General features: G+C 39.1%; 2 protein-coding genes and 1 pseudogene across 2 annotated transcripts; 2 read left to right on the top strand and 1 right to left on the bottom strand.

The window, feature by feature from the left end:
- Positions 1 to 32: 32 nt before the first annotated feature.
- LOC144634036 (meiosis-specific with OB domain-containing protein-like) lies at positions 33 to 6,004 on the top strand. The gene is made up of 13 exons (XM_078492979.1): positions 33 to 298; positions 541 to 598; positions 683 to 814; positions 910 to 985; positions 1,428 to 1,620; positions 2,339 to 2,439; positions 2,855 to 2,907; positions 3,042 to 3,137; positions 3,462 to 3,554; positions 3,760 to 3,919; positions 4,312 to 4,522; positions 4,960 to 5,046; positions 5,362 to 6,004. Exons 1-13 carry the CDS (start codon positions 170 to 172, stop codon positions 5,485 to 5,487), a joined length of 1,515 nt encoding a protein of 504 aa, XP_078349105.1. The 5' UTR covers positions 33 to 169; the 3' UTR covers positions 5,488 to 6,004.
- A 1,185-nt stretch (positions 6,005 to 7,189) lies between these two features.
- Positions 7,190 to 9,643, top strand: LOC144634041 (dual specificity protein phosphatase CDC14AB pseudogene; annotated as a pseudogene).
- A 6,232-nt stretch (positions 9,644 to 15,875) lies between these two features.
- Positions 15,876 to 20,770, bottom strand: LOC144632889 (uncharacterized). Its single transcript, XM_078491643.1, has 4 exons — positions 20,593 to 20,770; positions 18,652 to 18,733; positions 17,960 to 18,057; positions 15,876 to 17,090 (listed from the first exon to the last, which is right to left on the bottom strand). Exons 1-4 carry the CDS (start codon positions 20,623 to 20,625, stop codon positions 16,815 to 16,817), a joined length of 489 nt encoding a protein of 162 aa, XP_078347769.1. The 5' UTR covers positions 20,626 to 20,770; the 3' UTR covers positions 15,876 to 16,814.
- Between the last annotated feature and the right edge of the window lie 1,275 nt (positions 20,771 to 22,045).

The raw sequence follows: 22,045 nt of genomic DNA, 5'->3' as shown, positions 1-22,045 counted from the left end.
CCGCGCAAAATTCATAGTCACCAAAACAACCAATCAGCTTTTTTCTTTATTTTCCTCCCACGATTTCCTTTCTTCTCAGTCAAATTTAACCATTTTTATCTCGTTTCTCCTGTAAAATGTAATTGAAAACTATTTTCCATGTATTAAGCACCTTTTGACGAACTTGAAGATGACTTTTAATGGCTTTGGGACACAGACAGCTTGGCCTGATGGCACAGGTTTCAATGCCGGTGACTTCGGAGACATTTCCAAAGGAGGAACTTCCATTCGCGACTTGTGCCAAGGAATGAGCAATTGTGTAAGAAAACTGATTTTAAATTGTTTTATAAATGTTACCTTAAATTAGTGCGTTAACCTATGGTTTTATTTTTCGCATTTGAAACATACTCGCTTGTCTTTTATAAGTTGAAATTCGTACTAACACTTTTAAGAAACAGGCAGAGTTTCTAATTTCACTTCACAAACCTCAATAAGATATAATAGCACTGATGAAATTTCCAATTTTTGTTGTTTTTATTTTCCTTAAATTTTGTTTTCTAGAACTTAGTGGGACTTGTCATCGCCAAACAGGGAGTTCATTCATTTCCGGACAGAAAGAGTAAGATTTATTTGAAGCATCATAAGTTGAATTATTTTGTATTTAAATTGACACTAACAATTTCGTTGTTTAACATTTTTGCAGACCCAGGTAGCGAAAAATTTCACTTCTTTTTCACGCTGAGAGACTCGCCTACAGACTTTATCAATGTTAACTGCTGGGGGAGTGAAAATTTTATCAAGAACCTTGCAACTTCCTTCAAAATAAACGACGTAGGTACGAGAAAAACTTAGTTTCAAAGTACAATCTTCATACAGATAATATGTAAGATCTAGAACAAATCAAAGTTTAATTCTCTTTTTCTGCTACAGTGGAAGTAAGAAATCCACAGATCCAAAACAAGCAAAGTAACGAGGCTGAGCAAAGATGGAGGCCATGGACACCAAGGTAAATATTTTTAACGAAACTTGTACAGTATGATTTCGTAATGATAAGGACTATTCCTTCTCTTACTTTACTCCATGTTAAGCAGAGTTTTATTTGTTTTGTACATTTACAAACATTTATATTTAAATTTTCCTAGAAAGTACGGGTAAAATGGGAACTGGCCGGGATTTAGGCAAATTTTCATTGAGAAAATTGGATTTGTGTCACTGGGACTGGGATTTGGTCACTTGGAATGGGAATCACAGACATAAAAACAATAGAACTGGGACTGGGATTTTGAAAGTTTGGGAAAACAGTAGGCTGGGAAATGGGATTTATACCCCCTCCCCCCTTTCAGGACCCTCTTTAAACCTAAAATAGTAAATGAATGAAATTCTACTTTTTACAATTAAGACTGCTTTTAATAATTCTGATGTTAACTTTATACTTTTTGTATTTTTAGTCCATACCAGTTGCATGTCAGTGAAACACATTCTTCTGTCAGCTTATTCAGTGGATGGGACATGAGCGAGTTTGACAATATTTCACATATACCCATCAAAACCAGTAATGACTTCTATACATTGGGAGATATCATAGCCAATGACCAGAACTTGCATGGAGAACACGTCAATATTCAGGCTGTTGTTAAGAATGTAAGTATTTCAAAATAACAGGAATCTAATATCAAATAATAAAAAGGAAAAACATACATTTTGCTGTCAGTTGCCACTAGCCAGTTAATACGTTATTCATGAAAGAAACAAAATAATATTCAGACTGATGGGAATCAGAAACCCACAAGGGTTGAACAACCCTTATGGGTCTCTGTGGGAATCCTATCAACAAAAATAATTACGGCATAGTCAAACTGCCTGTAAGCAGACAAAATAAGGACCTAAAAAAAGTGTCTGTTTAGAAGAGGTGTCTGGTGATGGAAGGTTTAAAATGTAGTGTGTGTATGTGGCTGCGACCTTTTCCAGGCGCCGCTTAAGAGCACTAGGTGTCTGCTCATGGAAGGTTAAAAATGTATTATTTGTGTGTGGCCGGGGACCTGAAAAAGTGCCCATTTATGGAAATTGTCCACTTTAACCTACAAGGGGTGTCCAAAAGAGGAGGTTCAACCCTAGTACTGTGGCTCATAGGCCTGCAATGTGTGAAAATTACTGCAGCTATGTAACCTTTGGTACTCATTCCGCTTTCTGTACACATTGCGTGCCTATAATCCTAGTATAGGGTCAGAAAGCAGCCATCATGCTTTTGGGTCATTTTCTTAAGGTACAATACGTACTTTGCCAAAACAAATTTACATTTACATTTGATCACTTAGGTAGTTACCAAGTGTTATTTTGAATCTTTATCTCTTTCACACAGGTTGGAGTACCAAAAGACATCATTACTAAAACAGGAAAACATGTTAAGAGATGTGAAGTAATACTTTTTGATGAGACTTGCTTATCATTTCCATTGGTCATGTAAGTATTCCATCTGCAGTTGTGAAAACAACTCATTTTAAGGTACAATATAGAGTCACTATAGACATCTGGAAATAAAACAAAACAGAATGTCAAGCTAATTCATGCAAATTTCAAGCATTTTTCTGCAACATGTCACATCTATTTCCTTCTCCTAGATAAAAAGTGCTTTCTATAGTACTTTTTTAACGGGGTCGACCGCGCGAGACTTGGAGAAGGACTGTCGAAAGGGAGCTGGAAAAGAAAGGTTTTAAGAACATGGGCAGCAGCAGCATCAGCTGCGGAGGACAGAACAGCCTGAAGGCAGAGAGCTTACGGCCCAATTCTCCACTTGCAGAACGGATAAATGATGATGATAGTACTTATTTATAATTTACCAGTTATTTCTGTCTAAATAATTAATATTTAATTTCAGGTGGGATGAGGACACAATAGAGTTAGCTCAGATGTGGGTGCCTAAAGATATAAGTAAGGACAAATTGAAATTATAAGTAACCACATAAAGTTTGAATAATATTTTTGCTTTGAAGACCTTTCACCGCTTTGCATAATCTTTTGCACATCATTTCTAACATGAGTTTCCTCTTTTTTCTCTTTTATAGTTCTTTTCATCGCAGATGTGAAAGTGACGTTTGATGACTTTAAAAAGTGCATGATTGCTACTTGTGATAACAAAACAATTATTACTGCAAATCCAAGTAAGAAAATATCTTTTAATTCTCGAATTTCTAAAATCGTCTTACACGTCTTATATCATTCAGGGCTCTGTGCTCTGTGGTAAATGTTGTTATCAGGCTAGGGCTCCAAACTCTACCTCCCCCTCCACCCCTCGGTTGGCCTAAAACTCAATATAACGTGCTCTCAGCGACTTTAGTTTTAGCTTGGGCTTAAAAGGGATTGCCACATGTGTGGAAATTTAGGGTGGAAATGGTTAAAATGAGTCTAAAATAAGCTGCATTACATATATAATTTTCTGTAGTTCAGTATATATTTAGTTTCTCCTGTTATCTTAAATATTTCAGACACCATGGAGGCTCGTTACTTATACAATTATGCACAGTCAATGGAACTCCTAGATGACGATTCTTTGAACAATCCTGAGTCATCATTCGATGGTTAGTTTCATTGCTTGGCTGTATACGTCAGTAAAATTTTAGGTTCCGAATGCGTACACGTTTTATTGTTGTTGTTGTTGTTTTTATTGTTTTGACTTGGGCTTGTTGCGCTCTGATTCAATATTTTTCATAATTTTAATTTGGAATTTGAAGACTTGCATTACATTCTTTTCTCATTTGTTCTATTTTAATTATTTATTTTTAGTTGAGAATATAAAGGACGTGTACAGCATACAACAACTCAAGCAACTGATGGCAGAGCTGGACACCAATCCGCAGCAGTTCCCAACACTGGGCATCGTTTATGCTTTCTTGACTTCGTTTGACATTGACAGTGATGTAAAGCAAATAATCACCTCACGGTGGTGAGTTTTCCAAAGTTTTTTTTTTTGGTTTTCTACGCCAAAATTTAAACCACCTTCAAATTCATAAGGGTGAATTAAAAAATGAAATAATAACGAGTGCTTGAATGCAATCAAGAATTGTTAATGCTATTTAGAAATGTTAAGGGCTGAGCGAAGTTATGCGTCATAGACCTTTTCTTCTCTTTAAATTTCCTTTCTTTTTTTGTTCAGCATTTGTCGTCAATAAACGGAACTTAAATTGGGAAATTAATTTGGGAAAACATTTCCTTAGCCACCTTAACAATGTAGAAACTGTTCAATGCCTTAGAGAAAAAGGTTTCGCGGCCCCCAAAAAATGTTTTTAAATTTACTTTCATCACGATTTTTTTTTTCTTTCTTTCTTTTTGTTTTAGTGTCGTGTGTAACCAAAGGATAGCTCTTCTTAGCGACATGTGTTCAAACCCGGAGTGTGCCACATCCGTGAATCCAGGACCTGGAAGTTCAACCTCGCAGCAGACAATAAAGACACAGTATGAGTTGGGAGTCTCTCTATCTGACCACACTGGAACAATAGAAAATTGCAGGCTCACTGAAAAGTGTGCAGAGGACATATTTGGATGTAAAGTAAGTCTTTTTCTACGATTGTTCCAAGCCGCGTGAACTGGCAGTGCAAAATAACGGGTTAAAAACGTAAAAACAAATCGCCTCGTGGGCAACTCATCTGCGCTTAACAGCAACTGCTGCAACTGGTGGTCCTGCTAAACCGACTCCTTTGGCACGCTTACTGACAACGTCATATTGAATCTAAGCAAGCTTTCGGAGGGACTGTATTGTTATTCCGTGTTCAAGGCATGGAGTGTCTTAAAAGGGTGGAGGGGAAGTGGATTTTTTTTAATTGAAGTTTAAAAAAGCGGGGTTGATACATGGAAAAGGAATGGGGACTTGTCGATAACAAATTACATGTACAACCTGTTTGAATGTTTTTATTCCGGCACTAAGTATTTGCACTCAAGGGTAAAATCTTTGCTGACATTTTTCTTATTTCTTCTTTTCTTTACAAGGCAATGGATTTGGTTTCCTGGACTATTTCTCAGTTAACACAGTTGAAAGTGCAGTTTTTGTTGGAGAGATGTAAAGTTTTCTTTAAGGTATTAAAATCTCATCAGTACACCTTACCTTTTCACCGATACCACCCCACAAAAATCATCTGTGTAAAATAAACTACTGTAGCTTGAACTCTTCGCTTTGTTAAGACAAGCAACGGTCCGTGAATCTTATCGGCTCCTTTCCGACGATTAATGTATTTTTAAAATCTTCTAATTTCGACGACCAAAGAAAGAAAATTAATTGGCGTTTCCGGCGCAAAAAAGAGTAGGCTTCACCATTTTTTTTTTTGCCTTATTTTTTAATATTGTTTGTACGTGTAGACATTTAAATTGAGCGTACATCTTGTTTTCCTTTAGCTGACAACTTCGCCATCCAGCCGATCATCAAACACCTCTAAGAAGTGGCTTAAGCTTCTCTCTTGTACGTTGGCTGACCCAAAGGAAGCTGCTGAGGCACTTGATCACTGCAACGCCAGTTCCTGAAACCGCTGAAACACGTGCGGCTATGTATTCTTCACCTCGTAAAGCATGACTACAATTTACCCACACGAGGACACAAACCAGCCCTTGCCAGACAGCTGCGTCGTGTTTTTAAGAAAAATAATAATTAAAGTTTCTTAAAGCTAGCTTATAACTTGCAAACAAAAGTGGTTCGTGCAGACCCCGTACGGCGGATGTGACGCACGCTTTCATGTTTTTTCAACTTTTCACCCCGGTTACAGGATACGGTTTAATTAGGAGCTTTTCCATCGTAAACACAACCTGCTGTTTCACTCAGTTTGAAGCCACTGTAGAACCATTTCCCTGCATTGTGTTCATTGAACAAACAAAACATCGAGCACAGCAAGTGGTGCTTGCTGTGTTTACAACCGATGTTTGAACAAATTAGCGAGTCACGATCGAAAATAAGCCCGGGGAAATAAGAAAGTTATTGCATGCACGCACATTTACATGTATTGCTGATCATATTTGTCATTAAAAATATTATTTTTGAAAACAAGGATCAGTTTATAGATTTGCCCTCTAGACGTACTGTCGAGATTTAATGCGGATATTTTTAGATACGCTCCGATAGTGATAACTCGATTGATATTGTGCTTGCAGTTACTGATGACAACGCACTCCAGCAGGGCTATAAACTTGACGCTTATGGGTTATTCATAAACGTGACTATGCTCATAAACTGAGGTAAACACGGGTAACTACACGAAATGAGAGAGAAATCAAAAAAAGGCAAAGAGTATATAGCAAAGACGTGACTTTAAATCGGAAATAAAGCTACACGTACACGGATTCGAGAATACTTATTACAAGTTTATAAACCGCTGAAGCACTTTACTTTGACCACGTATTTTTGGCCCGCCAAGCCGATTACGTGCGCCGGGTCCCGAGATTTCTCTAGTCTGTTCGGACAAAATTTAAACTCACGAGCGCCGGATCTCGATGGCCCTTTTCACTTAATTTCTAAATGAATAAAAATATACTGATAAAATTCCGATGTTGTAATCGTTTGCAGATTTGCTTTTTCCTATGTTTCGGCTAGGATTTTTATTTGACAAAAGGAACAAAAAGTCGCTCCCCGGGGATCTAATCTGTCGCTTCGGTACCTGCTAAACCGCATGGACGAATTTTCATCTCCAAGCTGAGACATATGTTGATTTTTGTACCCTATTTCACACTGAAACTCTTGATGTTTTGGAATGTTCCGCGATAATATTCTCCCTGCGTCATTGTCACATGCGATTAGCCTGAGCTGTCGCGGAACTAAGCAAATTTGCATTGGAATGCTGTATATTTCACAAGCAGGTATTTCTCATTGCGTAATTACAGTCTAGAATGAGTAATTCGAATAAAAAAGAAAAGGTCATACTGCTTAGCAAAGCGAGTGAAAAAAAGCCATTCGATATTTCCAGTTGACTCACGGAAAATTGTTGAAAATAACAACTTCCTTGTCAACAAGCGAACTTGCGAGGCGCGTGACCTGACTGTTGATATGTCTCATTCCGAAAATACTCCGGCTTTCGCGCCAAATTCCTCTGGGATGAACTTTGGAACATGAGAACCCACTCAATTGTTTCCTGCTTGTTCTGATTGGCTTACAAAACAATCAATTCTTTAGCTGTCTGCTTTTGACCAATCATCTCTTTGTTGTTATCACGTGCTATGCAAATGCGCCATAGCCATGAATGAATGACTGCATGTTAGCGCGCCACGACGACGGTTTATTTTACTCTTTTGTTTTGGTTCAGAGAGAATCGTAGATTCGTTCCTCGTGCTAAAAAGACACGAAAACGAAAATGTGGGACAGGAACATCATGAGTTCTTGCGAGGTGGTTAAAGATCGCCTATATTTTGTGAGTGTGAGTTGTAAACCGCGAAACAACGCATCTTATCATTATTTTAGCGTGGATCATGACTGGACTCTCGACGGTTGTAAATTTCACGACACACCTTACTTCGGTCCGCCAAATCTGGCTGGAATATATCGCTTCTGTTGCCTCGTGAACACTAAACTTCACATGGTCCCGGCCTCGAAGAAGATTGTCCTTTACACAACCGCAAACGAGGGATTTTCCGACGCGAAGAAGCGAACACGCTCTGTTTTCCTGTGTGGCGCGTTCGCGATGTGTCAACTCAAAATGACCGCGGAGGAAATTTATGGCTTATTGGAGCAGCACTTTCTGCCATCCACTCTGGTTTCTTATTGCGATCTAAATGGAAATCTATCTCATAACCTTAGCATCTTGGACTGCCTTAAAGGTTTTGAGAAGGCAACAGCACTGGGGTTCTTCAACTTCGACGAGTTCGACTTGAATAGATATGAGCAAGAAGAGCGCGCTTTTGATTTGAACTGGATCGTTCCCGGCAAATTGTTAGCACTGACTGATCCTCAAAGAAGGCCTGAACTTAAAACAAGTCGATTTAGTCGACTAAGGAAATATTTCAGACAGAGCGGCGTGAAAGGAGTTGTAAGACTGAACAAGGACGATAACATGGCGAGGTACGGGCTTATTTACGACGCACGTTGTTTTACCGCCAACGGTTTTACTCACAACGATCTTTATTATGAAGATGGCGGAATTCCTACGAAAGCGATCATCAAGAAGTTTACGAGAGTCGTCGATCAGTGCGACGGAGCCGTGGCCGTTCATTGCCGAGCAGGTTTGGGAAGAACAGGAACTCTGATCGCTTGTTATTTGATCAGACAGTACCGATTTTCAGCTGCCGAGTCGGTGGGTTGGTTACGCATCTGTCGGCCGGGCAGCGTGTCGACTCTTCAACACTGCTTTCTGGAACAGAAACAAGACCCGATCATGCGAGGATACCCGGAGGACATGAAGATCGAAGACCTAACCGAGGCTGTGAAGAAAAGTTTGAACATGTTCTCCTACCAAAATACAATCATCGAGGAAAACGAGAAGGATGTGTAAACATGAATATTCATAACACGCAATGTGTTGCTATCGAATTCTCGTACGTCTGGCGCATGAGGCGGCAAGAGACAGCTGAAGGCATATGAAATGAGGAAACACTTGGCCAGCCAATAGGAGCCCAGAAAAATCAGACACTATTCTTTTTGGTCTAGCTGTCAAATACACAATTTGTCTGCCTCGTTTCAACCTTCCTTTCTAATATGGGCTGTATTTTGTTTTGATTTTACAAACTTAGTGTTTCCTTTCTATCATAGTTTTCCTTTAAAGTTTTTTTTAATTTAAGTTCAAAAATCGTTAGTTGCCAGCAAAGATTTCCTGGTCAACCACTGACAATGACTGGTATTTTTCTTAAAGTTAAATATTGAAAATATTAATTAAATTTGCTGTCTTTATTTTCAAAAATACTTGAAAGTGGTTGTACTAGAAGGGTAAAATGAACGCTATTTTAATATGGACGTAATTTATAAGTTGTAAAATAGTCAAAATTTGTTTTCATTTAGTTGACTATACAAATGTTCTGGATAATTCAGAACAAAGCACATTCGATCATATTGGAAAAATATTTCGAACCGTTAGAAATATTCAGTCACATTTCAGATAATATAAGTCATCATTCATTGTAAATATGTATTATATTTCTTGCTGGCAAGAACAAAGTTAAAAGAAAATATTATATTTGTTAAAAATAGGAATGGGAAATTTTTCATCAGTGGTTAAGGCTAGACCTTAAGTTGGATTAAATAATTATACAATAAGTCATAGTTGAATGTACAAAATCTTTTTGCCACTGATCAAACTTCTCCCATATTATTTGTAAGTTTTATGTAATCTGTAAAAGTTGGAATTATGATAAATTTGACTATTTACCTATTTAAGTTAACATATATGAATTAAGAGTTATATTTTCAACTTGAAAAGGTGTATTTGGCAGTGTCATTATGTCGAGGCATATTTTTGTCTTCTTTATCGAAGCATATTTAATATGTTCTGAAGGAATATGTAAATGTTTAAAACTCTTGCTCAATATTGCATAAGAGGTAAATTGAAATGGTCGAGTCCTAGGTGTAAATAAATACTTGTAAGTATGGGCTCTTTGTGTTGGCGTCATGCCTTTTTGAACATTAACTTGGACAATATACATTGATTGTATGGAACTTAGAGAACATTGCGTAATTTATTAAATAAAATTCAATGTGGTTAAAAAAGCTATTTTGTATTGATTCATTGAAGCTGGTATAAAAAGGGTGACTTTTGAATATTCCTGGCCAGTAATGTACTGCTGGAGTAGAAAATTTCATTGTTGGCCCTTTTATGAATTAGAAATATATTCCTCAAGGCCAACATTCGAGCCAAAAAGAAATGTCCTCGGCCATGGAAAGCAAGTTTGTTTTATACAGAAAAAAATTCATGCGTTTCTATAGTTGTACTTATAAACTGCAAGCCAAGCGAAGGCTCACGAAGAAAAGTTAAAGGGAAAAACAGCCTCTGTTGAATGATTCTCAACAAATCTCCCACGCAATGACGCAAATTTGAATATTTCCTAGACGTGGGTTGAAAAGAGATCTTACTGCGAGCCAATAGGCCAACGGCACGATAATTGTAAAAGTAAAGACTTGATCTCTTGGCATTGACTATAAAATATTATAATTCTCTAGACGATCCACGTATTTAGTCCATTTATAAGATTGTACGTCGGCAAAGAAGTTTCTTTATTGGATTCGATATTTTTAGCAAGCCGTAGTGAGACCTAGTGAGGCGATAAAGAATATTGGAGCACGCGTGGGAAAAGGGCGGGAAAATGGACAGGGGGTTGTTGCCTTGGCAGCGGGACATCGATAAATAACACGCGAGCGCGAAATCTACTGCATTTGTTAATACTGTAAAGAATTCTTTCATTTTCTAAAAGCCAGGAAGTTCTTAATTTCTTGCTGGAGTTGAAATATTATGTAGTTTCTCAAAACGTGCTAACATTCATGTGTTTTAGCACTGTTTACTTTGTGTTTTTCTCGCACTCGAATAATTACAGCTTGATCGTCGACACGAGTCTAAGTGGGTCCGTTAGCGATGACCTGACGAAAATATCACCTACACTCTTTAATACCCGCAGTTAAAATTGGACCTAACAGTGCTCTTGACGAAGGAATTGCTTAAAACCGAGCGTGTGATATATGTTGTGCCATATATAGGGTCATATTTTCCCGGCATATTCAGTATAGTGGAGTATATTTTACAATGATCTACAATATCAATCAAAACATTGCCAAGCCGCTTGGGAAAAGCATTTCCCGAAAGTGGCCGAGGCAGCAATTTCGAAATAAACAAAACGCACTCCAATCCACAAATGCCCGCATTCGCTTTAAAGTTTCCAGTTTTGATTGGCACGGTCCCAGCTGGCTTCTTTCTATGCGGAAATAGTTGTTGAAAATATAATGGACAATGATGGCTAAGTTTCGAGAGTCCGGTGCTACCGCACTTGGAATTTTTTACTTATTTTTCAAGCCAACAGAAATCGACAAAACTAAGGTTCCAAACCGTAACAACGCGTCTCGGGTGAAACTGAAATATATGAAGAATTTTTGCTTTGCCTTGCGCCCAATTTATATAAAATATAGTTACACTCCGGAATTCGAGTTGTCGAAAATGAATATTTTGGCTTGATGCTTACTTTCGAACCGGCTGTTGTTTGCCTTTCGCACCCAGCTACTTACATAACTTGAATTTTCAGAGTTTTTTTAGTCTCCCGCCTATTGGGAACAATACACCCCAACATACAGGCCTTTTGAAACAAGAATGCTGCTTCTTCTGAGAGCGACCGAAGGGTTAACAATGGGAACTTATTCCGTTTAAAAGATTGCTTCTGTTCAGGATGTAGGTCAATTGTAGTTTCATTTACATTTTCTAGACTTCCTCATGAAACTGAAATGTGTAAGCCGATTTATGTCATTTATTAACCCATGCGGAAGTGTATCGTTTCGCTAAGGAAGTCGAAACATTGGTTGGAAATTTGAATATAGAATGTAATCCTCAGCAGAGTGCATGTGCCTTTTGCTGTCTTGGCTAGACATGAGTGTACCATTTTTCTTGTAGCCACCATCGCGAATTTGCGGGAAATCAAGGAATTCTTTTACGAAACCTAGAAGAAGTCCCAATAGTCAACTTAGTGGGACTAAGTTTTCCTTTCTATCGACTTTCCACGCATCAGTTTTGGCAGCGCGTCAACTCCAGATATCGGCTTTGTCATTTACTACGACTTCCTGCCTCGTTTTGATACTGGCCATGGCTTTGAAGCTTTTCAGGGCAGATCTCTTGACTCGGCGAGTTTATCGTATTAAAGAAGACAATTTTCTGCTATTCTGTCGCTACTTTCAAGTTTGTATCAGTGACGCCCGCTCCCCCTCATTACATGCCCCCATTTTATTTCTTTACCTTACTATACTATAAAATTGTTCATTATACTCGACGGATTTGCATATAATTTTAGCCAAAAATATCGCGAACTGTACTCGTATCGCACTCAATTCAATTCAAATTTTTGATCAAATCGAAGATCCGTGTTTGTTGTGATGCTATGGGAACAAATTTGATAAAAAATAAATAAATAATGCAGTAGAAAAGGCCCTGGTTTTCAATTAATTCGAGTAAAATGCAGCAAAATAAATAAGCTTTATCCAAAAAAGGTAATAGGCCAATCCGATATATTAATATTCTAACTTGGCTCCGAGGCTTGGAGGAATAAAACAAAAGAAATAATTTATTCATTCCTGAACCTCGACGTGATTTCTTTTGTTTTATTCCCAAAGCCTCGGGACCAAGTTAGAATTTTAATATATCGGAAATTGCCTATTCCTGTACTTCTTAATCGGCCCTCAGTACCAGGCTTTGACCGCGCGAATTTGTGTTTTTCTCCTGACACCCTTGCGTCGAGACAAACGTTAAGGGCTGGGGGAGCAGCTCCCATGAAGGAATGGCTCGCTACTCTTCGATTCTCAAATAGAACAATAGAACAAACATCAGGAATAATGCCCCTTGACCCCCCCCCCCCCCCGAATCCGAACTCAAATAACTTACAGTCATTTACTACTTTGCGAGGAAATACTGAAATCATCGCTTGAAATGCTGTCAGAACACTCTTAAAAAGTTTCCTCGCATGTATCTGCTATGTTAATTTCACAGATGGATAAGGTACTGCAGTCAAGTATCAACAGTCTATTACGAAATCGCTTGTGATTGGCTATCTGAAACCAATTCCCGGGAATATCGTATCTAAAAATAACTTTACTTGTGAAAACGCTGTTTCACAGACGCAATGTGGAAGTTGCACGCTCCGGGTAATGGGCTCCTGGTAAGATATTTTTTCTTACAAAACGGAGGTATCAATATTAAGTGTTATACGCAAGGGTGTCAGGAGAAAAGCACAAACTCGCGCGGTCAAAGCCTGGTACTGAGGGCCGATTTGTGCCCAGAAGAAGTACAGGAATTACCTTTTTACGAAAGATTCTGAAAAAATCTGTAAGATATTTTTTCTTACAAAACGGAGGTATCAATATTAAGTGTTATACGCAAGGGTGTCAGGAGAAAAGCACAAACTCGCGCGGTCAAAGCCTGGTACTGAGGGCCGATTTGTGCCCAGAAGAAGTACAGGAATTACCTTTTTACGAAAGATTCTGAAAAAATCTGTAAGATATTTTTTCTTACAAAACGGAGGTATCAATATTAAGTGTAACCAGGATCATCGCATGAAAAAGGTTTCAGAAAATGTTTTAGTTTACATTAGAATATATTACTCTAGCCAGGCTAGCTTGAAAGATTGTTCATTTTGCACTTGTGTCAGGCTCCTGCTTCTGTTTTAATGTGCAGTAACCTTAAATGAAAAAACTTTTATAATATTAAATGTACCAAGACTGAATTTGGGTGATCATTTTTTTCTCATTAGTTGTAAAAATGTCAGTCCAACAAACATAGAGAATGAATCAACCTTTATTGAATTTCAAGGTGGAACCAACAAGGGGTGGACATCCTGGCTTTCAAGGGGCGTACTGCCTGGAGGTAGCCCCCAGTAGTGGCCCAGCAGTTTTTGAAGTCAGTTCAGTTTCGAGCTTCGTCAGTGAAAGTGAGGTATCATGCCCAAGAACACAACATATACCGTAAAATCCCGGTTATAAGCCCTGGACTAATACAACTTCGTAAGGGGTTTTGGGTGGGATTAGTAATGGAGGGGCTTATTCGGTTATTCGAGGGGAGGGGGGGGGGGCTTATAGGCGGAATAAAAAACACGTTTCGAAACGAGCCACGGCAGTGTGGATGGAAGTACTAGCTTTCACGCTTTTAAGTTAAAAAGGAGGAATAAAGCAACTTTAGGACTGTTCGGTACTGTCATTCAGCAGGGGCGGGCTAAAATAAAGATTACCGGATGGATTTTTTTATTTTCAGGTGGAAGGGGCCTATAAACAGGGGGCTTATAACCGGAATTTTACGATATATGATCCCCGGCTAGGACTCGAACCCGGCTCAGCCGATCCGCAATCCAGCGCATCGTTAGGCCAAAGCGCCTTCCACTAAATGGTAATGGGCTAAAACTCGAAACGAACTTTGTCGCGGAATTCAGCAGCCATTCTTTCTTTTTTCTCCCTTCAAGCCTTACAGGAGAAATGTCACTGGAGACTAATACACTGACAAAACTGAAGTGTACGTAGCCGAGGGCGAATGTACGGCGGAATCAAAGGGTAACTGATCATGGCAGTAAGCGACCTCTGACCGTTTGAGAATCAGATACTGGGCTAACTAGAACCCCCTTCAAGACCCCAGCCGAGGGGAACTCCCATATAGAAGGGGTGGGGTTGCTCGTCAAAATTTTTTAAAAGAACTCCTAAAAGAGACCAATATTTGCGTGGCTCAAGCTTTGTTTGACTCCTTAAAGATGCCAAAATACTAAAAAACAGAATTTATATTTGCTATGAGATATAAAAAAACAGTTGCTATGATATGCAAAAACACAGAAACAGATACCTTCTCAAGAACTTTGTGATCAAGTAACACAATCTTTTAGTGACACGCGATTTCAGTTTTTACATCCTATAGTTTTTGCATGTTATAGCAACTGCGTTTATATCTCATAGCAACCTATAGCTAAAGTTAGCTCTTAATTGCCAGTTCGTGTATTTTAACGGTCATTCGTTGATATTGCCTGATGAGTGTGGTCATTCTTGGACCATGCGAAACAGCGTTGTCGCAATAAAACGATGAATTGAAATCTTGATACCATTGACCATTATAATCACTGCTCCTCTCAGAGTTGAGCGCTCTATAAATTTATTCTATTCAAGTTCAAGTATTTATTTCATGTGCATTTCTTGACGGCTAAAAATATTGGCTTTGTGCCCGTAACACCCCAAGCGAGACCAAAAATTCAAAATGTTCACCCCTAAGCGAGACGACGAACTTCCCCGCCACTTGCATAGGGGAGTCGCCGCCCCCCCCCCCCCCCCCCTTCCCCATAATGATTGTATTTCGTAGGTCTTCGCTCACACTGGGTGATCGGGACGATCATATGAGAACCCCGATCACTTCCAATCGCTTTAATTAAATCGCCTCCGATCGTCTTAGTATTTGCAAACGATCGATGCGACAGAAACGATCGGGGCGATCATATGAGAATTTGAGCTTTCCCCAACGTCCAAGTTGCGGGAGTCGCGTTACACCCAATGAACTCGTGCAAAAACTTCGGACTGCTTTGCATGAGATTATTCGCTTCCCGCGGTTGAGCGGCTGCAAGAAATCTTGAATAAGCCCGAGGATATATCGATTTACAGTGGAATCCCGAATTAAGGAAACGAAAATTGGCTCGAGAAATCGGGGGTCAAATGATAGCGTTCGACTGAATAAGATCCAAGCCAAACGACTTTTGGTTGAAAAAATGGAGGGTTGGATTCCACTGTAGCACCCGCTTGTGAAAGAATCTTCAGTGTAGAAAACTTCGTTTGAGACTGTGTCACGGCTAAATTAATTTTATGTTATTACGTTTTGCCAAATATTCCCTATGAAGACCCTGAAAAACTAAATGTTTGCAAAGAAATTAATTCTATGATTCTAAATGACAAAACCATAGCTTCATTGCAGCCAAATGTGTCTCCTGGGCGTTATAATTTAAGGTTACAAGCAGACAAGATCAACTTTGAAAGCTTTTGCCAGACCATATTTCAAAGACCCATATCGCAATCCGTTCCAATCTTCGACACTTTTGGCCATCCGTACCTTTTTTTGCATTTGGTGTGTTAGTTAAATATTTCTTCACTGTTTTAAGAGGTTATTTTATATATTTAATATTTCGCTAAAATCCGTGACACGACCCATTTAAATGAATTATAAAAAACATTTCTCAAAACAATCGATGATATCATTTATTTATATATAACACCCTATATTATGATAGAACTCACATTTCTTTCATTTATTTACATACTGTCCTGTGTGATTTTTACATCTTTCGCCGTATTGGCGAAAATTTGTCAAGTAATGCGATGAATGCAGACTTTCTTATCCGCACAGCCACTGTGGACTGTACAGATGGGGAGTAATAAGAAGTGCGATTTATTTGTAAAACTCAGATGATCCCGGTTTAATTTATTACACATTGTACGAAGTAAAAATAAATAAGCTCATTTCTTTAAATTATTCCACCACGAATTCTGTATTTATACGCGATAGGAAAAGGGCGGTAAAATACATCGTATGATCACATGACCTTCTGGCTTAAGGCATGATTATTTATAAAATTTATATGACATTCTCCGACATTTTCAATACGATCACAGGGACTTGTAAATATTTACACCACGATAACCACTATATCTGGACTACCGCTGAAGAGCCATACTGAAGGCTCTACCTAAATGTTAAAGGAACCATGTAACGATATATTAAGTCATTTTCGTGAAGCACGAGTTACCTTCAAATCAAAAAGAAGCTCGAATTAATTCGGTCAGCCCTAAAATGTCATAATAAACCGAACAGGAACACAGGTTTCGAATGACGAACGTTTTCTGGGTGATGCTTGAGTAAATTGTGTAGGCTTTTAGAGGTCCTTTCGAGTGGGTCAGTTTTCAGACAGTTTAACTGTCCTTTCCAACTATATGATTTCATTCGTATACATCGGTTGTCAAAAGATCTTTTGCTCAAAGTTTGTGTGACAAATGGCTCACGAAAGCACTACTGAATGGTCGTAGGAATAGTTATGTAGTTTATATACACACGTTCGCCACTTCCTGACTGGCAACTGAGGGTAACTACGGCTTAGTCTCTTGAGGTCGTCACGCAAAGGTTCAAAAAAGCAATGCGTGACAATCCAAATAAGGAGGGGTGTAAGTGGCTTGCATGTATTTATCCTGTTTCACAAGGCAGCATTTTCCAGATCAGCATTTGACTCGCCAATCTTCTGTTGATCTCAGCTAAGGCCAGCGAGAGTTTCAATCGTCTTTCAGGCGAAGACAGCACCTTCACAATATGGTCGATCTTTCTTACTTTAGCCTTGGCGTGGTTTTCTTTGGAAATCTGTTGTCCCTTTCGCTTGAGCATGGGTTTATCCGACAGAATCTTTGATTTCTCTTGGACTGCTTTGGGACTTTTTAGGTTCTGATACATAATTGGTTTTCGCACCTGTAAATAAGGAAAAAATCGAATGTCATCTTCAGATTAAACCGGGACAACCGAGCGGAACGGTCCTTTCCATTTTGCATTACTTTCCCCAGTGCCCTACTTCTGTGAGAATCTACAGAACAGAAATATGGCAACTAACCAGTTTGTCAAAATGGAACCAAAAAACAGGTCTGACCAGTCGAAGTGGACCACCTCTAGAGGTGGTTCCAAAACTTCCGGTCGGACCGAACCGATAGGACCCTTTTATTTGATTTCTGACCAAAGTTTCTGCTGAAAATTCTGGGTTAATGGAAAGCGTCCTAAGTTATTTTTTTCTTACCTTTTGCTTCATTTATTTCACTTTTCAATTGGTGCAAAAAAACTCGTGCGTCAACTTTAGCCAATAAAAGCGAGGATAGTATTGACATCCGTGACTTTCCCGCGCTTTTTACCGACATCCCGCTGATTATTTTATTTGTGAAAGTCAAAATGTCTGTTTGAGTTGCATTTTATAATACAGTAGAACCCCGTTAACTCGAACTCGGATAACTCGAACAACCCCGCTAACTCGATCCCCGAAACTCGAACTAACTTCCATTTCCCTTGTACCCACTTTTCAGTCATTTTTACTCGGTTAACTCGAAAAACCCCGCTTACTCGAACTGTTTTTCGTTTCCCTTCAGAGTTCGAGTTACCGGGGTTCAACTGTACTATTCTTGTCATGGCAACGAGTTCGGAAACGAAACTGAAACTATTGCGACGCGACATTTGTAAATCACGAAAACAATTCAAAAATGAATAAGGATGCATGATATGACTAGTTGAAAATGATACGGATTTATAGAAGTTTTAAAGTTATGTAACTCTCTGCCTTGCCACAAGCTTCTTACCTTCTTGACAAATGGCTCGCTGGTCACTGTACCGCCATTTTGCTGTCTTTCCCGAAGAGTACTAGAAGACTGTCTTCTTGTCGTCCCCAGTCGGTAACCTTGACAACGAGATAAGTGACATGAATATATGCAAAATAATGGCACGAAATTATGTGAACTTTGTTACACAACGACGGCTTTATGATAGGGGCCAATTCTTATGGGTGAACGCAGCATGCGGTAGAATATAAATTACAATTAATCAGGAGACTCGAAAAACTAACTATAAGACAATATTTGGGTCTAGTTTAACATTCAGTTTAAAGATACATCGGGAGTATCGTCATTTTGAAAATACTCAGACTCCGATTTTTGCGAGGACCTTCATCGCTATATTGTACCACTGTAACAACGTTTGAAAAAGCTGTCACGGATTCAGTTCCCTGGAAATGATTGCTGCGTGGTCTCATTTGCTCTGGCCTGTTTCAGGTCCTCGGTAGTTAAAGGGGAAAGCGAAAAACGAGGACGAGCGAGGAAAAACATCCTCATTTTTTTCCTCGCTTGCCCGCGTTTTTCGCTCTCCCCCAACCACCGAGAGCCTGGAACAGGCTACTTTCGCCCTCGTGCTCAACGGACTAGCTATCCAACGAATTAGCTTTTGATTTTATTTCTTGGAGTAGACGCTATGAACCTTGCCGCGGAACCCGTTTTACCTGAAAATCGCTTCCCGCCAATCCTGCGTGTCTCTGGTGAAAACACGTGACCACAAGAGCAGGTACGGCTCGAGGCTGCGACCTGTGTGAAATAAACAAGTCAAACTGGTTGCAACTTGCATGGGGAAGGGCGGACTGCTCTTTAAATCATGTATTTGGATACGTCAGTTCCTCTATAAATACAGTAGAGAGTCAGTAGAATTCCGATTTCTTGTACCCTCAGCTCAATTTTTCGAAACTCCCGAGTTCTCAAAGCAACTTTCGTTTCCCTTGGTTAGAACTTCCCCGTAATTTTACCCGCGATTTCCCGAAGCACTTTTCGTTTCCCCTGAAGGTTCGAGAAATTGAGATTCTACTGTATTAACACAGGCGTCTGTTAAATCCGACTCGAAAATTCTAATCGCGAATTATCTAGGGCGTTGGAATATCTGTCAAAACACATCATCGGCTCAAAAAGATGGCTTTGTTGGTTCTTGAAATCAACTTCGGTCATTTTGCTTTGTAATATTTTCTTCTGTCAGTTTTGTATCGTAGCGGAAAATAGCGTGTTCCAGACTTTCGGTTCCCGAAGAACTTTTACTTCCGATCACTAGTCGTTTCTTGGAGCAAACATTCGGTTTTTTGTCACTTTTGTGTCAGATTTTGTTCATTGGTTAATCATGACTCAAAGTCAAAACCGTTACAAGTCTGTCCTTTGGGAAAACCAGGTGTACGTTTGGATAGGAACTTGCTGCTCAACAAGGCTCTTCGCAATTTGTTTTTTTTTTTTTTTAATGCTGAAGTCGTAATTTACACTCATATTCTCAGTTTTACTCATAATTATCAGTTCAGCCTATTTGATTGCTTGCATAAATTAACCATTCTATGTTTTACCTTAGCTTATTTCGTCGGAATATAGATAAGATGAAACCCTGCATAGAAACCACAAATAATCGATGCATGTTACATTACTCTACAAGGACCGTATTAAATCCGCTCTGATTTTCTTGTTGCAAAAACACACAGTGAAATGCGAGACGATGTGCAGTTTTCATATCTATTCGAGAATTTTCGTTATGCTAAAGAGATAGACAAGCAAGGTTCACTTATAAGTTGTCATTTTTAAATTCAAAAGGATGCCCAAAAAACCATCTTAATTGTTCTAAATTTTCAGCGACCCTGTTTTAGATTTTCGTCATGGAAAAGAACTAAAATCGATGTTATATTTTTAAGGCTCTATTTGTTACCATCCGAACTTTCTTATTTTTTCCATTCGTCCGGATAATGATCTTAGAAAAGCTAAATTCGAGCCGTTTTATTTCTTATACGCAGACTGCTACATCCCTCCCCCTAGCTTTCTCTCTGGTTTTCGGCCACGCGAATCCACAAGAACCCAAAACAGTTTTGGAAGGGTTTACCACTCACAAGAATAGCTCGGATAAGGTTGATTTAGTTTGTACAAAAATTGTACAGCAGAAGTAATTCACTAAAATTTCCTTTTAGTTCTTTTGTCAGCATATTGAAAGAGCTTTCCTTTCAATGTATTTAGAAACACAACAGAGGGCATGTTTTGCAGGCTTTACTACAAGTCGGCACACGCAATGCGCAGAGAAAATCGGTGTTATTTATCACTTTGGTTATTGGTGTTTTGCTGACAGAAACACGAATCGAATAAACCTGAATTTAGCGAAGCCGTGGGAAATATAATCTTCTAAGAGCCATAGTATTAATTCTGCCGAAAGGATGTCGTTTTGTATGATTTTAAGAACTATAATAGAATTGTACTTCACTATTCAATTACTGGATTTACATCAACAACATTTCGTCACGGTAAGGCTAAGAGCGAGCGCCGGTATAAGGTACGCGATCGATGGTTTACATTCAACTCGCTTCATACATCTCGAAAACCCGAGAATATTTTCATTAAACTAGAGTATAAGTTTACACAATCTGCTCACTAACCTTCGAGCTACATGCGATGCAAAGCTTCAGCATTTTCTCTGCTATCCGCGAAACAAGCCAAAACTTGTTTTGAAGCGAAGACGAGCGACGAACGATTTTACGTAGCCTACGTAAACACGCTCGAAGACAGCTCGACCAGAGTTCGTTATGATTTAAGCGCCTTTTTGGCGTAATTCCAGAAATTGTTAACATTAGCATGACAATGCGGTTTATTGTGACGACCGACAACTGTGCATTCGGAAAATATGTAAATTACGTCGTACTTTTCTCGATTTTATTCACCTGGACAATCGCGGAATATTTGCGATTTTACGGCAAAAACATAAAATGCAGTTTTGGACGACATTGTATTCTCCTTTAAAATATTTCGAGCGTTATTCCTTTCCCGTGTTTTGAACACATGTTTTTGTAACCAAAATAATCGCCCTCGTTCGAAAAACCACTGCGTCACAAAACCATAAATATGTATAACTTGCAGCAAATTTATACGCCCACTCGTTTTTTTGCCCGTCAATCTTTTCGACCACTCCCGGCTTAGGTGCAGCTAAAGCTTGTCTGGAATTGCGAGAACGAAGCATCGATCGTTTTGTCCGAGATTGGCAAAGTTACTTAAATTCTTTGGGGCAGCTAGAGGTGAGTGGGAGTTAAGGAGCCACTCTAGCCTGCGAACATGTTTCTTCGGGGAATAATTGAGCGGAAATAAATCGGCGAGTGGAGCGCGCCAAAAATAAATCAGGAAGCCGTGCGCATTTTCGGAGGGAGCGAGAGCTCTTATCTTACCAGACCGCGCTCGGCTTGCTTCGCTCGCCGAGTTTTTTCGCTCTGTCATGATAGCCCACAAGGAGCCTATTCACAGGCTAGAGCGCCTCCTACTTCTTCCATAGTTGGAAGAAGGAAGTGATTCTCACAGCGCGTTTGCTTTAAACTTACAACGAGGACTACACCAAAATAATTTAATCATCTGTATGTTCTGCAGACTGAGTTCGGATCAGGGTTTTTACCTCCTTCATGTGAAAGAGGTGATTGATTTGGAACTCTTCTTAGAACGTTATCATGAGAACGGATTGAAATGGGTAATTTCCTTGGAAACGCATAGTCATACAACGAATGTTGGGCTCTTACTTCGTGCAGAGGACACAGTTGACTTAATACAATAAAGAACAAAAGGTCAAAACAATGAGGAAAACAATAGAAAATGATAATGATAATGAATTTATATAGCGCATTTTTCATATATATATATGTTCAAATGCGCTATACACATACTGTAATTTACTACACAAGGCCAGACCACAACACCGGGAGCTTCGTGCCCTACTCTTTGCGAATAGTGTGTGGGTTCTTTAACGTCCCCTGTTAAAAGACTGAAGATACAGGAGTCGGGACCTACGGTTTATCGTCCTTTTCCGAGAAGACTAGAATGTCTAACCATTTGCAGATGTAATTACAAAGA

This window comes from Oculina patagonica, chromosome 12 (genome assembly GCF_052425735.1).
Source record: "Oculina patagonica isolate OP01 chromosome 12, crgOcupat, whole genome shotgun sequence".
Lineage (NCBI taxonomy): Eukaryota > Metazoa > Cnidaria > Anthozoa > Scleractinia > Oculinidae > Oculina > Oculina patagonica.
This window is presented reverse-complemented; position numbering and strand designations above follow the sequence as displayed.